The 18,506-nt window shown below is 33.3% G+C and overlaps 2 protein-coding genes across 2 annotated transcripts in view; both read left to right on the plus strand.

Moving 5' to 3' along the window:
* Positions 1-2,026: 2,026 nt before the first annotated feature.
* LOC149575279 (potassium channel KOR2-like) lies at positions 2,027-2,671 on the plus strand. The gene is made up of 2 exons (XM_089816016.1): positions 2,027-2,259; positions 2,432-2,671. Exons 1-2 carry the CDS (start codon positions 2,027-2,029, stop codon positions 2,658-2,660), a joined length of 462 nt encoding a protein of 153 aa, XP_089672142.1. The 3' UTR covers positions 2,661-2,671.
* A 6,993-nt stretch (positions 2,672-9,664) lies between these two features.
* Positions 9,665-18,506, plus strand: part of LOC149575280 (potassium channel KOR2-like) — an 82,916-nt gene continuing 74,074 nt past the window's right edge. Inside the window, exons 1-4 of the mRNA XM_089815072.1 lie at positions 9,665-10,506; positions 10,676-10,900; positions 10,995-11,058; positions 14,541-14,880. Coding sequence (XP_089671198.1) covers positions 10,274-10,506; positions 10,676-10,900; positions 10,995-11,058; positions 14,541-14,880 — 862 coding nt within the window. The 5' untranslated portion in view covers positions 9,665-10,273. The remainder of the gene's footprint in view (positions 10,507-10,675; positions 10,901-10,994; positions 11,059-14,540; positions 14,881-18,506) is intronic.

Consider the following 18,506-nt stretch of genomic DNA (forward strand, 5'->3'; position numbering starts at 1 on the left):
CAATTAACACTCACAGACAAAGATGGTGCTCCGATTTGTCAGATCCGAGCAAAGTATTAGAGGCGACAAAATAGGGTAAGGGTTGAATCCCACCGAAACCAGAAAGCCAAGTAGGGAAGATCTTTTACTTCCAAAATGGCGAATATTAGAGAACTCCAACAGGAATTCGTAGTACAAAGAAAATAATCCAACTAACATACCAACTACTACCTACAAGCCATGTTTAAATACTCGTTGGGGAAACCTTTCCAAGGATGTACAAAGATAGTTGACGACAACACTTACCAACGACAATTAAAAACTAAAATAGGTCTGAGATATATTAAATCAATCAGAACCACAAATACAAATATTAACTTGGGCCCATATTAATTAATTAAAGTAACTAATTAAATGCCATTTTATTAAATTATTTAATTTATGGGACTAGTTAATTAATTTATTAAATTAAATTATTACATTAAAAATTGGGGACATTATAAAATTTTAATTTTATTATAAACAAAATATACTTTTAAAAATAATTGAATAAACAACTGATAAACTATTTGTTAAAATTATAATCATTGGAGATATAAACATCAATCTTTTTCAGAAATTAAAAATTTTAATGATTTTGTAATGGATATCTATCGACATTTCTTTAGATAGATTTATTTAAGATATCTCTTCTAGTTTAGGAATGTATGAAGCTAACTTGTAAGTGGGAGAGCCTATAGTGTCAACAATGAATTTACAAAAATTGCTCTCTTTATAAATTTTGATCCATTAAATTAATAAGAAAAAATAAGATGAAAACAATTTATAATTTATAAAGACTACTTTCCTTACAATTTATAATTTATAAAGACTACTTTCCTTTAAAGATAATTAATCAAATAATTATCTTATTTAATTAATTTTTAAAGAAATAAAACTAAGACTTAAAATATCTTCTCCCTCCCTATTTCACTCGTATAATGAATAATTGTTGATTGATTTTGCCTCTATAAAGTGTGGACTACGTTTACATTTAAAAAAAAAAAAAACAGCAGTGATGCCAGGTAATAGCACCACCTCGGCAAGCCCTATCCACAATTCAGCACCATAATCCCAAAACTATACAATTTAAAATTCCTTAATTTCGCACATGTTGCGCTCCACTTAAGCGGAAATGTTTATTATTATTATATTATACAATTCTGGTAGCCCTTATTTGCGTATTGTACACCCTTATACAATTATGTTGCGTTAATCAAAAATTCTGTTAGCCCTTATTTGCGTATTGTACACCTCTTTTAAATTATTTTCTTTGTCTCTTGGATTTGTTCTACCAGTCAGCGCAGGGCTTTTGACATTTATCAGAGAACTTGTCGTTATCTTTCCAATTGGCAAAGTTGCGACAGTACGGCATGTTCTTCCTGTTGAACTGTGTTTTTAATAAAAACAATTGTCCTTTTCCTATCAGAAAAAGAAAGCAAGGAAAAATGCCAATCACATGCGGCCACGTCAGAGCGCGCACATGGGAAGGGGCACATGCACCAGAAAGGAGGAGATTGACCTAAGAAAGAGGTCTGAAATTTGACGGTCGCCCTCCCTGTCATATGACTTTTTAATGACGTATTTTAAAATAATTTAAAAGATTATTTTAAATTTAAATATTTTATAAATGAGAATAATAAATATTAATCAATAATATGTGTGCAAAATTCTTAATGAATAATTAATATTAAAAAAATCTCAAATAGGAGAAGTTTCTAAATTTTTTTTCCAAAACGTAGAACTTATTATTATTTTAGACTACAGACTATGGCGTCCTAAAAAAGATATAACTCTTGCGAATTGCGTATCACGTCGGGAACAGCTGAGAATAAAGTAAGTCATTTTCTGTTAATTCCATCTAAACGATGGAGTGCCGCTGATTCGAACTCGATTCGTCTATCTCATATGTTGATTCCTTGGATACCTTAAATTGCAAAGAATCCTGTGTTTTTCGTTTATATTCCGAACTGGATCGACGATACAGACTTCATTCCTTTGCTCGAACATGTCTTCCTTTAATCACAGACTTGACCCGCCGAAGGAATACGAGTTAATTGAATATCCAGAGTCAATTAAATCATCTATGGGAAGCAGGCTTTCGCTTTTCGGCAAAGAATTAGGGTTTCATCGAAGCCGCCATGGTCGGAGCCAAGAAATCGGCCCTACAAGCCACAGCAGATGGTCTGAATGCTTCTTGAATGGATGTTCTCGGAAATTGGTCATAAATCCAGACGGCATGTAATTTCTCAAGAATATCTTTCAACATTTTTATCGCATGAGAACACGCTCCAAAATTTAGGAAAATTTAAGAGTTTAATATAATTTATAAAGAACTTTCAACATTTTCATGGCATGCGAACACGCCTTAAAGCTTACGTTCAAATTTGAGTTTTTTCGTATGCATTTACAGGTTTTATCGATGGTGGACATGCTTTATTCTCCTCTGCGCAACTTGCTCCTCATTCTTCACTCCCTTCGAGTTCGGATTTTTTCGGGGCTTGCCGAAATATCTGTGGCCTCTGGACGTGACGGCTCAGATCATTTTCTTAGCAGACGTGATTGTGCAGTTTTTACTTGCGTACAGAGACTCGCATTCGTACAAGATGGTTTATGACCGCCGTCGTATTGCTTTGCGGTAAAATTTAAAATGCTTTCATCCGGTTATTTCTTGTTTTTGCAGCTCCGCGGAGACGCTGATATCTAACCCTAATGTTAAACGAATTGGCTTGATCAGTTATGCTAAAACGAGTTTCGCTTTGGATTTCCTTGGTTGCTTCCCGTGGGATGTTATTTACAAGGTATTTTATTTCACTTGTTTCAAAAGTAAATATAAATATGTCTGAGTTCCTGTCAACGTTTGGGATTCGTACAGAAGTTATTTGCAATTTTTTTATCAGAACATTGAAATGCAGTAGTGAAATGACGTGACGTTAAAGTAAATTATCTGGCACTTGACATGGCCGTCCCTTCTATAGCCTAACTGTGGATGAATAATCGTTTCGGGTTGATTTCAATATTTTATTATATTGCCGTTGATTTATTTAAATAGATCGAGTGCATGGACATGATCGTCCCGTAGTACATCAGGTATTCGAGACAGAATCATGTAAAAACTAGGGAACATTTGACGTGAGAACTTTCAAAGTATTCATCAGGTGGGCTGGATTTCATTTTGCAACGGGCGTGAAAAGAATTTGGGGTTCCGATTTTCTAATCTAACTTTTGTTAAAAATGGATTATTTATTTTCCCGGTCTCTAAATTTTTAATTTGCAGAGGATATAATTTTTAATCATAAAAGACTAACTGAGGAAATTTTTGAATCTTCAGATGTTGATAAGTAGTGTAATTTTTTCCAAAACTGGTGAGTTTTTTTTCATTGATAGATCATAAGATAAATTAGAATCTTAAAAAAAAAAATATCTACTTTCAGTTGATCGGTTTAAAGTGATGTATTTTGGGAAGGATGCGTTTAGATTTAAAAAAAAATTATAGTCAATTAATTAATTGTTTTATTTAACATTACTGTATTTTCCTGAATCCAATGTACAAAATTATAATAAATATAAAAAGCTTTTTGTTTTCAAGAAAGCCCCTCAATCAAACCGCAGCATAAAAGCGCTGAAATTGTGGAGCGAGGTTGACACTGATAACGCCGTTGCACTTCTGTGTCTAAATATATGTGCACAGTTTGGTACAGTAGTGGCGGATGAAGTTAAAATAGCGAGCGAGCCTTCATTGGCACACATTGCTCAGCAACTACAATAATTCTAAAATGGTTAAGTGAATACACATGAATCGTTTTTAGCAGTCGAATTAAATTCAAATAGACAGTATTTAATTTCTATTTTCTGCCTTGGTAGACATCAAATCTATAAAATTTTCCCATTTAGTTCTTCAACGTAATAACTAGAATTGAATAGAACCTAAGTTAGTCCTCTACATAAATGCTGATTTACAATCTAATTACAATTTCCTCTAATTGTTTAGTTTGTTGGTTAAAAATTAGTCAATTTTTGTGTCATAATTCAACTTTTTAAGAAGCAATTTGTGGTGTCAATGATCCTATCTATGAATATTGAATTTCATTTCTTATTATTATTGAATAAAATTAGTATATTTTAACATAAAATTTGAAGAAAAGAAATGCTAAAAAGAGGAGGGAAAGAAATCTCTTACCTAATATTTTTTCAATAAATTCTTAAACTTTAGCCATTCTAAAGATTCTTTTTATCCTTTTCTCATGATTGAAAATTTGCATGCAATAGTCCAATTATTTTGATTTAATCGAAAAATGCCTTAAGGAACCCCATGAAGACATGGGGCAAGTTTGTCCAACATTCAATAGTAGTTTAGTTTGTTTTCAACTCTATTATGTAAAATGTTCTAGAAAAGAGGCAAGATATTGTAATTATAACATAGACAACGAATAATAAATGATTGCCTTTCCTTATGATGTAACTAACATATATGATTGTAATGTTTTAATAGTTGTCTATGCACTTAGAATTTATCTCTCTTATCTTTTTTATCTATTTATATTTAGTATCAAAACACATTAGATCTAAGGGAATTGTTTAAGTCTTGAGATATATATGATGTCAAGGGAATTTTAAAAAATGGAAGGAAAAAACTAAGGCTTGCAAGGAGCATTTGACATTTATTTAGGTTGATGATGAAATGAATCTACAACATCTTTGTAGAAAGGATATTGCAAGTTTAGAAAATGTCATAATGTGTTTACTATTGTATATTTTGAAGTAAGTACTGTAGCAAATTTATGATAAATATTTAGGTGGTAACAAAGTGAGAGATTTGTGTGAAATAACATATTTGAAGTCTCTACAACAAGGTAATCAAGATGTATAAATAAACAAATGAAAAAGTAGAGGAGGATATCAAATTATGAAAATATGAATGAAGTTGTTAATAGATAAGAGAAGGATCCATTTGAATTGTCAAGACAATTGTCTTTAAATTTGTGTTAGCATGTTTGATGCCAACATAAAGAGGGGTTGACAAAATAGTATTTTCCACCTAGACCTACAACGGACGAGAGACCAAGTGTGCTAGATCATGAGCTTAAAACATCTTAGGAGAGCGATGGAATTTCCTAGATTCAATTTGAATTTGAATATCTTAGATTTGATTTGATGTTTTAAAGAATTTTAAAATTTGTGAAGAGTTAGACTTGGACACTAGAATTGAGACAAATGAAAGATAATTGCCAAGATCAATTTTTCATGAACATTGTAACATTTATTGTAGAAATTAACGGGAAGTGTCAGAAGTAGTTAATCTCTAGCTCCCATGTTTGTAGACATTAAATCTATGATTGCACATGCTATTTGTAAACGGTATAAATATTCTCACATAGTCCAAAAGAATTTCTTAGTAGTATCGTAAAAAAATTTAAGTTAGTCCTCCACATAAATGTTCAGTTACAATCTAACTACAGTCCACGATAATTGTTCATTTTGTTGACTAAAAATTAATCAATTTCTATGCCACATCACCTAAGTTTTCTTTCACATTTTAGTAATGGTTTAGTTTGTTTTAACTCTTGCATGTAAAATCCTTTATAAAAAAGGCAACGAATTGTAACTAGAACATGAATAATGAATAATAAAAATTTCTTGTCTCTATGTACTATAGTAATATGATTGTAATGTTTTAATAATTTTCCATGCACTTAGATTTCTCTATTTTATCTTTTTATTTGTAAGTTTAAGTTACATGTTTCTTTTTGTAGATCTAGATTTTTCAAAGAATTTCTCTAAAAATGTCTACTCCAAAATTAAGGAAAAAACCCACAAATTTTGTTCCTTATTAAATTATGGTAATGCAAATAACTAGGAAAAACCTTTATACTAGCTTCAATGTTTAGTGGGCCTGTCAATTTTAAGGAACTATAAATCAAGATCCAAATCAATATTTGTGTCTTATATAAAATTATAGTGTGATAGAGAGTCTGAAATGATTTTATCCATTAGTCATGTAGCTCTTAACAATACACGTATCCATCTCCTAGTCTAATTTTAGTGAAATTTTTAGGCAAGCCTCATAACTTACGGCAAAAAAACATCATAAATAAAGAAATATGAGCACCATTTCTCCTCATTTGGAAATATTACGTACTAAATGTAATTTTCTTCTTCTTAATCCCAAATTCATTTCAATTGCTATCTAAATTTTCTATATGTAACTAATATTTCATTAATTATATGACATAGTGATGGGAATAAGTGACGACATATAACATTTCTAGAGTAGATTTCCAAGGAATGTTCCCTTGTTCACCTTAATACATGTTGAGTGGTTTTGTTCTTCCTAACACAAACATATCTATTACCAATGCAACTTATGTAAATCACCTTAGTCATTATGCGAAAAGAAAAGAGTTCTTGTATTGATCACAAGTAAGGATTTCTTCAACTAACTACAACTTGGAAAAAAAATAATCTTGGAATCTTTTCATAATAAGGCAATTCAGAAATTGAGATGACATTAGGTCTATGTTGTTGATAAACATAAAACCTTATGTCTAAATACAAGGTTGAGACATCTTTTTCCAAAGAAAAACAAATTTTCAATTATTTGGGGGAAAATGGAAAGATAATCATCATGTCTTGGTTGTTTAATTTTATAAATTTCTCTTTTTTTTGACACTTAATTTTCTTTTCTTTTCAACACAATTTTTTCTTAAATGTGTTCATTGCTAGAAAAATATATATTTTGGTGGTAATAAACAAAATGATAATAAACATGGTGGTAATATATATGGTGATAATAAACATGGTAATATATGTATAGTGATAATAAACATGGTAGTAATATATATTATGTCGTGTATTTTATTCTCATTCTTTTTAGTGGAAATGATTATTTGAGGTGGGATTTAAAGTCATGGCTCAAATTTTTAACTATTTTATCACACTTTTTATGGCTCTATTTATGATGGGTCCTTTTAAGTAGTTTGTGGCGTGTGTAGGATCCAACTCCTTCCATGTTATTAATAATATTTGATCCTAACATTTTTGCTACATATTCTTCTTTTATTTTACGTACATATTTTTTGTACAACTTTCTTCCATTTGGGATGCTTTCTATGACTCACTTGAGTGTCATTCATTTTCTCCATTTGGTGTTAATTTTTGCTAAATACTCTATATTTCTTCAATGCACTGAAACTCGTGTTGGGAAAAGACATTGTACATGTTGCATACTATTTTTAATGTTATTGTTTATTATTATGTGTGTTTCACCTAATAACACCTAGATGGATGTGTATCATGCAAAGGTCTTATACAGATTCAATTCTTGGGGCTACTTTATTAGTTGTAATGTAATAATGGGATTATATTTAATATGGGTGTTACATTGGGATTTAGGATATTGTAATTATTTGATATTTGGAAAAGATATTTAATAAAGTGTAAAATTAAAACCCAATATTAAATGATGTATCAATGGTATTGTGCTCACATGGTTTGTGGCACATGATTTAATTTGCCACAAGTTGTACTTTTGTGATCTTTTGTTTGTAAAAGCAAACACATGTTAGTTGTTTAGTTTAGTGGGATAACATTACTGAGTCTTTGTAAAGGTTGCATTTGTGAAGCATTGTAACATGAGATGTGTGGATAAATGCTTGAATGTGTGGTAATGCAATCAAGAGTTTGATGTTCTAGAGGTTTTCATTATAATTATGTAATTTCTTTGTATTGCTTTGTTACTAAATACTACAATGGAGTATGGATGCTTTGAGGCTAGGTGTTTCCCTCTCAAGGATTTTCCAGGTTATATCTTGTGTGATTTTGTTGTTTGTCTATTTGATCTTTGAATAATGGTGATTTTGTAACCTTTTATGCATGTTTGTGTCTCATTATTTATGTAGGAACATACTCAATCTAATTAGGTGTTGACAATTATTTCCTAATAGTTCCCTTGTGCTTCATGCCGACATGATTCTTTCATTTATTTTCTTGGATTGATAGATCCCTCAAATTATCTCGAGGGGGTCTCCATAACTTTGGTGTTTATTTTCATTTCTATAGGAAATTTTAGACAATTTCTTCATGGCATATGTCTCCTACTAAGAGCATTTGGGAAATAAGTGATCTCCATGAATGTGATAAAGAAAATTTAGGAGATATTCTCCATTCACTTCAGTTTATCTAAAATGACCATTAGAAGGATTATCAAGTGTGACTAGAATGTGTTGAATTTGGGTACCTTATTTTATGAACAAGTATCCATAGATTATTAATTTTTTTGGACTTCTTGTTGGGTAAGTTGTTTGTTCTCACCTTGGTCGATAATTATATCAACCTTTGATATTCTTTCTCACATTCTTTAATATTGCTTTGGATAAATTTTATTTGGTTTTAAGTTCAAATCCTATTGGAGTACTTGTTGAGAAGATGGTATCGATTCAAACTTTGATTGTGCTTCAAAGTTTCCACTATTCACTCTAGTTTAATTTGTAATTCTCTTGTGGACACAATTATTTATCTTGATTACCTTTATCCTAGTGGTGGGGATCATCTTCTAATCAAGGCAACAAATGTTTCTTATTCTCTCACTTCCCCATTAAGCATTTGGAGGTGGGTTTTGACCTTTCTATTTCCTAAGCCTCATTGCCTTTGGATTTGACCAACTTTATTGGAGGTTTTTCAAGCTAAATTTTCATAAGGTGTTTTGTCGTGTTCTCCTTCAATCTTATACAATGTGTTTGCAATTTTAATTTTTGGAGTTCATTGATTTATGTTTATTCATATTATTTGAATTTTAATTCTTTATATAACCATTCTTGACCAATGCTATTCTTCTTTCTGGATTTGATCATGATTTTTTTTGACATCAACGTTTCAAATCACACTGTGATCCATCATCAAGAGGAGAGAGAAGGATCCATCACTGTCACATTGATTCTACATCATTTCTCTTATCATGATGATGATGGATGACACTATGATCCGAAACGTTGACATCAAAAAATATACACAATCAAATCTAAAAATAAAAGTAACATTAGAAATGGATTGTCAAAATCTGATATTGTTATTCTTGACCAATTTTATCTCAAGTCCTTGTTCCTCATTTATTAAATATATAATAATTGCATTATTAATATATTAAATATATGACTTTGTCACCTATTGTCAATAAAAAATAAAAAATAATTTGTAAAGATTTGTTGACATTAAAGATAATTAGTCAAATAATTATCTTATTTAATTAATTCAAAAGAAATAAAATAAAAATGTTAAATATCTTTTGTCGATTTCACTTTTCAGATTTTGACATCTCTTGCTCTATCTTCCTGATGATGGATCACATAGTGTGATTCGAAACGTTGATGAAAAATCTCTACACAATCTATTCCAGAAAATAAACATTTTAAATCATGGATTGTGGAAATCTGATTGCATTAAATGAATAAATAATTTAATCATCATGATGTAGATTGATTTTTGCGTTAATTGGATTACGTTAACATTTAATAATAATAATTAAAAAAACAGCAGTGGTGCCAGATCATAGTACCACCTAGGCAACGCCTATCCACTATTCCGCACAATAATCGCAAATTATAAAGTATTCAATTCAAAATTCCTTAATTTCGCGCAGGTTGCGCCTCCACTTGAGCGAAAATAGATTAAAATTGAATTGTGCAGGCGTCAGTCGAGATCCTGATAATCCTTATTCACTTAATTCTAACACTTGCCTGGATCAGATTTAGCAGTCGGCGCAGAGCCTTTGACATTTATCTGAGAAACTTGTCTTCATCTTTCAAATGTGCAAATTGCGACAGTACGGCATATTCCTTCGTTGGAGCTGTGTTTTTGGTTTAAAAAAAATCTTTGCCCTTTTCCTGTCAGAGAAAGAAAGCAAGGAAAAGGGACAATCACGTGTGGACACATCAGAGCGGGAACACGGGAAGGAGCATTTGAAACAGAAAGGAGGCCATTGGCCAGAGAAAGACATATTTGCATTAAAAAGTAGTTTTAGACAGATGCGGCTCTCAGTGGACTATAGAAAAGGCTAAACTCTTTCAAATTGCGTATCGTGTCGAGAGCAACTGATATTAAAGTGAGGCATTATCTGTTAATTGCAACGAAACGATTGAGTGCCATTCGTTTGATACCTTAAATTGCAAAGAATCCTGTGTATTTGTTTTATGTTCCGAAGCCGTAGGCGGCTAGTTTATTTTTTAGTTCGACGATACGGAATTTCTCTCTTTCCTTGAACATGTCTTCCATTAATCACAGACGTGAGGTGCCGGAGGAATTCGAGTTAATTGAATATGCAGAGTCAATTAAATCATCTTTGGGAAGCAGGCTTTCGCTTTTCGGCAGAGAATTAGGGTTTGATCGAGGCCGCCATGGCCGGAGCCAAGAAAGTGGCCTTACAATCCACACCAGATGGTCTGAATGCTTCTCGAACGGACGCTCTCGGAAATTCGTCATAAATCCAGATGGCATGTAATTTCTCTTGAAGATCCTTCGAAACTTTCATTGCATTCGAGCTGTAAAATTGAGGAAAATTTCCGAGTTTTGTGTAATTTCTGGAGAAGATCTTGCACGGTTTCCATCGCATGCGAACACGCTTAAAATTTAGGAAAATTTGAGTGATTTTTGTGTGCATTTGCAGGTCTTATCGATGGTGGACGCGTTTTATTCTCGTTTGGGCAATTTACTCCTCATTCTTTACTCCCTTCGAGTTCGGATTTTTCCGGGGCTTGCCGAAACATCTGTGGCCTCTGGACGTGACGGCACAGATCATTTTCTTAGCAGACGTGGTTGTGCAGTTTTTTCTTGCGTACAGGGACTCGCATTCGTACACGATGGTTTATGACCGCCGTAGCATTGCTTTGCGGTAAAATATAAAATGCTTTCATCCCGCTCTCTTGTTTTTGCAGGTCTGAGCCGCTGATATCTAACCTGAATGTTTATCTTATTGGTTGGAGCAGCTACGCTAAAACGAGTTTTGTTTTGGATTTCCTTGGTTGCTTCCCGTGGGATATTCTTTACAAGGTATTCAGTTTTACTCTTTTCAAAACTAAATTTGAAAATGTAGAGTTACAAAAGTTTCGATGCAATTTTTTTTCGGAGAATTGAAATTTAGTAGTGAAATGACGTGACGTTAACGTAACTTCTCTGGCAGTTGATATCTTATTTCGGACGTATTCCAATAAAACATAATTGTAGAGGAATAATCGGGTACTGTTGATTTCAATATTTTACTATATTGTCGTTGATTTATTTAAATATTGCGAGTGCATGGACAGCATCCCGTATAACAGTAATTCGAGGCAGATAATTTTGTGAAAACAAATTTGGTAACTGACAGCGTCTGCCATGTTGTTCCGTTGTATTTCAAATTTGACGTGAGAACTTTGGAAGTAACGAACTGCGGAATAGTCTGAAAATAATATCGGGGTTTGATTTTCATATCTAACTCGGAGATTGTTTTTAATTGATTATGTTTTTTTCTTGATTTCTCATTTTTAATTTGCAGAGGATATACTTATAAATAATAAAAAATTAACTTAAGAAAATATCTGATAGTGATTTGATAAATTAGAATTTTGAAAAGAATAAGAATCTCTATTTTCAGTTTATCGTTTGAGAGATGTATTTGGGGAAGGGTACATTTAGAGCGAAATGGCGAAGCAGCCGACGGAATGGATATATAATATAAGGAATGGGACTTGAAATTAATCAGACAAAATTAATTTATCAATCATCTGAGAGTAATATTTTTTTAATATGCCCCTAATCAAATCGCAGCCTAAAATCTCTGAAATCGTATCGCGAGGTTGACATTGATAAAGGAATTGCACTTGTGTGTTTAGTATAAGTACACGGTGTGGTGCAGTCTGGGTAGAAGAAGTCTAACACAAGACATGGGTTGAGTTAAAAAAGTGAGCGAGCCGTCATTGATACGCATTGCTTAGCGACCACATGATTATAAGATTGTTAGCTTATACATCTATGACTCATTTTTAGCAGCCGAATTAAATTCAGATAGATAGTCCTTTAAGTTGCAGGCTGATTTACGTAGATTTAGATTTTTCAATGAACTACTTTATAAATATCTACTTCAAAATCGAAAAGGAAAATGAAATCTGCAGAATTTATTCATTATTTTATGATATTACGGTTAACTGGGACAAATTTTATGCTAGTCTAGGTGCCGAGAGGGCCTGTCAATTTTAGGGGAATCAAATAGGGCCATTATATAAATATTTTAAACTGCAGAAGACCAAGATGAATATACACAAATGTAGTGTGACAGACAGTTTGCAATGATTCTATCTGTCAGTCACGCGGCCCTTAATAGAACACTTATCCAACTGCCATTCCAATTTTAATAAATTTTTATGCAAGGTCCACAAGTTACTGCAGAAACGCATCATAAATAAAAAAAGATGAGTAGCGCCTCTCCTCATTTGGAAATATTATTTACTGCATGTAATTTTCTTCTTTTCAATGCTCAATTCATTCCAGTTGCCATCTGAAGTCTGATTATTTAAATGATATTTCATTATTTATCACATAGTGATGGGAATAGGTGGCCGCGGATAGCATTGCTTGCTACAGTAGATTTCCAAAGAATGTTCCCTTGTTGAACTACCAGTGCAACTTATGTTTCATCTGAGGCATTTATGAGATAAAAAGAGTTCTACTATTGATCACAAGTAAGGATTTCTGCTCCTAACCACAGTTTGGAAAAAAGAAAATCCTGGAATCTCTTCATAATGAGGTAAATTCAAACTTGAGATGGCATTAGGTCTAAGATGTTGAGAAACAGAAGACAAATTAAGTAAAACAAAGAAGACATAGGTAAATATGTGTAATTGAGACAATCCTCAAATTGTCTTACGTTATGCTTGATATTTATATGTGGCCGAGCCAAGATTAGAACCTCAGAGTAATTCATTTATAAATCAAAGACATACGGTAGATTAACAGGGGACTGGGGTTATAAGTATGTAATACAGGTTGCTTTCTTCATCTCTCTCTGTCTCTTTAAGATGTTAACCGTTCCTAGATTTAAATGCAAAAAGGAACTCCTCATACAAGTAAGAATTTGTGAGAGGCCTGTTTATGTATCACCTAATCATCCACAGTGAGGTACACATTACAGACCAAAACTTGATGTGCTATGAAAGCAGTTCATAAATTGTAGGCAAGATCCAATCTAGGATCTGGCCTGAACACTTCAGATTCTAACATGATCATTCATCCTTCTTCACACAAATCAACCGAGTCATCTGTTGTCGTAGGTTTCAGTTTATAGTCAATCTATTCTTCTTAATATTGTTTATTTATCTAGTATTTTTTGTTACATTGACTTTATTAAACTTATAAATGTATAAGATAATATTGGATCTGGACACAATCAAAGCTAGTTTGAAGAAAACCTGTGAACTGGTAAATAACTGTGAACTATCTTCAAATTAAGAAAAACATTGTTTCACTTTCAATTGAAACCACAACCCTCACACAGGACAGTTTGTCCTGTTTTCTAAACTATATTGTCAAATAGCTTATTGCCAAAAAGCCACGCTGCTAAAATTGTGCTGATAAGGTGTGGTGTGGGGCCAACTGTTGCCTATGGCCATGTCAGGAAACTCGCCCCACCTTTAAGAGAATGATAGAAACACTATTCAGACATAAGGGGAAAATAGAGGATCTTAAATTTGTATATTATAGAGATAGCAAGAAAATTCAATGTTACTAAATTAAACTATGCTTCACATAGTTTCAGGGATGGGGATATTATAGGGGATGGGTATGTGTTTCCAGTACTAGTACGGTTCGGGTATGTTTGCTAGTACTGTATATCTGAATTTCCCACGAGGATTACAGATTATTCTTGTTGGATATCAAGCAAAGGTCACACTGGTTTTTTCGTCTAGTTTGATTTTTACTGGGTGCATTACATGATTGGACGTTTTTCGTTGCATGCAAACTCCCTGAGCTAAACCTTACTGGTTGTGATGCTTTATTAGCAGATAAAACATTGGCATTCCCTCCTGACTGTATATATACCAGTGCTTTTTATTTTTTGGGGGTAATGTCACAGTTTAAGTATTGCTTTTCAATGTCAGCAGAGCTTGTGGATCCTGAGGAATGTACTATATTATTTGAATTCTACATGAGGATTACAGATTATTTTAGCCGGATGTCAAGTAAAGGCTACATTTGTTATTTTTTCTAATAATTTGAATTTTTACTGGTTGCATTCTATGAATGACATTTTCCATATGCAAACTCACTGAGCTAAACCTTACTGGTTGGGATAAATAGGTAGTAGATATTAACATCTACTAGGAGATGCATGGTGCATATGCCTAGACCAAATCTTCTATCCAATTTCAAATATTTAGGAATTATGTTGTTGCAATGTTAAATTTAACGTTTAAAGATTAACATATTGACACTGATGCACATTCTGAAATTAGATTAGATTTAATTATATTGTTTTCTGAGATATTTAAGTTGATCAGGCTGCAGGGAAAGAGGAAGCATTAAGATACCTCTTGTGGATTCGATTGTATCGAGTGAGGAAGCTTACAGAATTTTTCCAGAAATTGGAGAAGGATATCCGTATAAACTACCTATTCACAAGAATAGTGAAACTTATAGCTGTAGAGCTCTATTGCACACATACTGCTGCTTGCATTTTTTATTATCTGGCAACAACACTTCCAGAATCAAAAGAAGGATTTACATGGATCGGAAGCTTAACTTTGGGTGATTACCACTATAAAGATTTCAGAGAGATCAGTGTTGAGAGGCGGTACATGACATCACTATATTTTGCCATTGTTACCATGGCTACCGTTGGTATTTATCTCTTAACCTTCAAAAGTTAAAGGTCAAATAGTCCCAACTATAACTGCTATTAAATAAGTCTCTTATACTCATAGTTGTTGTTTTTGGCTTGCAAGTTCTTTAATGATGAGCTTTAGTTGTAATAAATACTCCAGTTTTCTGTAGATGTAAATTTAACAAGCTATCAACAAATGTGCAAAATAGTAATGATATAGTTAACATTGAAAAAAAATTGATTGAATTTATTTAGAGCAAAGCCAAGGATAATTAATATTAGAAAGAACTTGCAAGCAGTGCAAGACTTTTATTTGATTGCTTGAGGCATAAACATTTTGCAATGATTTCATTTCAACTACTCATTGCTTTTAACTTGGAATTTTTTTTTGTATCAACAGTATAGTCAATAATCACGTTGATTTAAAATAGATCTATTGCATACAATTATGAATTATAGCTTGGAAAAAATAACTAGTATGCAACAGGCTTTTTAGGCCAACTATTAGTAACCCTACAAAACTTTGCATTACATGAGACATTTAACATTTATGGTCAAAATTCTTACCAGGATAGTTGATTCCAGTCATGTGGTCATTCTAAAGATATTATAAATAATTTATGGATAAAGAATGACAAGTTATGATGATTCAAAGGTTGGTGCTTGAAGGCTTTAGTGTAGAACACATGATATATTGATTGAGGTTAGAAGGCTTTAGGGTGGAACAATGAAGCTCATATGTAATTCTTAAATGAAAACACGAAATCATCCTCCAAATTAGGTCTCTCACTAACAAAGAAGATGTTCTCTGCAAGGGTATTTATTCTCATAGAGCCATTGTTGTGTCAAATGTCAACCCAACCTAAAATGAGCTTTAAAACCACATGCTCTTTTTAAGGTTGCAACAATTTAATCAAATAAAATAATACCTTATGACCCTTTCTTGGTACCCACATCTAGGTGCTTTATATTAAATAAAACAACTTTAATTCCCCTAAATGCCATTTTAAGCAATTTGTATTGATTTTGCTACAATATTAATATATAAATTAATCACTCCAAACCACATTAGTTTGCCAAAAAATAGTATCATCAAATGCATTTACCAACATTCCCAAAATACCATCACCAAATGCTTTCTGTGAGTGGGAGGTTGTCGGGTGCGGGTGATGGCTTGCAATTGGGGACCTCTTCCTCAACAACTACTTTTGTTCATAGCTCCTACCCAATCCACCCTCTTCTTTTGTGGGTGTGCTAGAAGCTCCTCTGCTATTGGGTTCTTTTGTTCTATCTTTGGCTATGGGTGGTTCAAGGATTCTTGATGTTATTCTTGATACTATTGATGGTGGGGGGGAGCTTCCACTAGAATAGTGCTCATTGGGTACTCTTCTTAGAGACTTGATATTGGATTTGATGTTTTAAAAGTGGGGGGTTCCTTCCTTGAAACCTTAATCTTTTGTTGGTGGCTAGAGCTTTTCTCATGTGGCCAAATCTGTTATTTCTATTCTTGCAAAGGATAAATCTCAATCCCTTGCCCATGTGGAGACCTTCCCTATGGTGTTGCGTGGCCTCGATTTGGTAAATAATGTGGATTATTGCCAACATTGTGATTGGTTTGTAGATTCATTGGATTTTGGCCTTCTCATTTGGAACTTCATTACTGGATGATAGATATTTAGAGATATCCTTAGATTTGGGTAAAATAGAGCTTTTTTGTTCATTTTTCGAAGAATTCTTGCTTTGAGGTCATTGACATCTCTTGGTCATTTGTTAAAGGTAGAGGATACCACAATTGTTATGCACCTCTCTACCTTCATTCATGTTATGGTCGACATTGACACTGACACTGACACACCTCTTCCGAGAGATGTGGTTCTCATGGTTGGGGGTAGGCCATAGAATCAATTACTAGATTATGAGGGTCTCTGCTTTCAATGGTGGTGGTGCTTCTCCACTAGTCATCTGGCAACAGATTGTTCTCTCGCATTGTAAAGGTGCTACCACTTGGTGGAAGTACACTAATGAGGATCATTTGGCTATTTTTTCTTTTGATCCCTTTGATTTTTCTAAACAAGCTGATGATGACTCCCCTCAGGATAATGCTCCTATTGTTGATTTGGCCTCCTTAGACTCAGTGATCCCGACTCCATCTCTTGCTACTTGTGTGACTCCCTTTTACTGCATGGACCCTTTTTTGATTGCTGCTCTTGCTCTACTCCAACCTTTGGATGATGTTGCGTAATTGTGCCAACACTCTACCCTTACGTTGACAGTCTCACAAAGAGGTTCCATTGAGTAGACCCTAGTGATAGTATTGCTTGGATAATTGCCCAACGATGCAGTTAAAATCGTACTTTAGGCTCTCATTCTTCTCCCCGTGCCGTAGGTGAGTTGTCTACCCACACACTTGATGTGGGTCACTAGTTGTTTTGCTAGTGTGGTGTCAATGGTTTGTTTTTTGACCTTGTTATAAATGAACCTTTTGGTTTGTTTCTGTAAGGGCTAGCACCCTTATTCACGCTGTCCTTGATATTTTAAAACACCTTTGGGTTGTGGATTTGTAAGGGACAACACCCTTCTTTTGATATTGTTTAATATAAAAAACACTCCCAAATAGAAACATTGCAACTTTCCAAGATAGTGTCTAGAGTCTCTAGATAATTACTTACTAATAATAGTAAAACCGTACAAATTTTCTAAATTCATTCCAAAAGGGTCACAATGCAAATCCAAACCCTGACTCATTAGCCAGTGGAACCCATTTAATAGGCTAACGGTCACCAAGCTGATCTTGCTTAGGAATGGAGCATCAAAATTTTCTTTTTAATTCCCTCTACGATGTTAGTACCCTACCATCACAATGTAGCTTCTATTGACTTAGTGTTAAGGGGAAGTGCTCTTGAAAATTTTGGCTTACCATAATACCTTTAGAAAGCATCTCACCCTTTTACAAAATTGGCCACATCACTAAATAATGTTGGCCTACAATAACAAACTTTCATAACCTTACGAGTAGCGGTTTTTGACTTGAAATGTCCATCACACAATTCTTTGGGACATTTCTCAATAACTCTTATAGATTTCTCTATATTTAAACAACTCAGGAGTTTACATTGATCTTCATCCATATTTTTTGACCTTTGAGAAACACAACTTTTAGCTTCAACTTTCAGCTCAAGTTGGCAATTTAAACTTTCAAATAAAAATATTCCATGGGAACCCATTGAATAGACTAATGGTCACCAAGCTGACTGTGCTTAGGAAGGGGCCATTATATTTTCCTTTTTATTTCCTCTATGTACCCCACTATTGGAATGGAGCTTTTGTTGATTCAGTGGTAAAGGGAAGTGCTCTTGTAAATTTTAGCTTACCAAAAAACTTTGAGAAAGTGTCACACGTGTTACAAATTTGGCCACATCTCTAATTAATGTTGGCCAAAAATAACCAAATTTCTTAACCTTATAAGCAGTGGTTCTTGACTTGATATGACCACCACACAATTCTTGGCAACATTCCTCAACTGCTATAAATTTCTCTACATTTAAGCAACTCATGAGTACAACAGTGATGTTCCTCCACATCCATTGATCTTTGAGAAACACATTAGCTTTAACTTCAGCTCAAACAGGCAATTTAAATTTTC

This window comes from Cupressus sempervirens, chromosome 2 (genome assembly GCF_028749045.1).
Source record: "Cupressus sempervirens isolate cs-2001-9-10 chromosome 2, ASM2874904v1, whole genome shotgun sequence".
In the NCBI taxonomy this organism is placed as follows: domain Eukaryota; kingdom Viridiplantae; phylum Streptophyta; class Pinopsida; order Cupressales; family Cupressaceae; genus Cupressus; species Cupressus sempervirens.

Coding starts and splice junctions, on each gene's coding strand:
- LOC149575279 (XM_089816016.1), top strand. CDS start 2,027: ATGTCTTCCTTTAATCACAGACTTGACCCGCCGAAGGAATACGAGTTA. Junction 2,260..2,431: donor GTCATAAATCCAGACGGCAT/GTAATTTCTCAA, acceptor ATGCATTTACAG/GTTTTATCGATGGTGGACAT.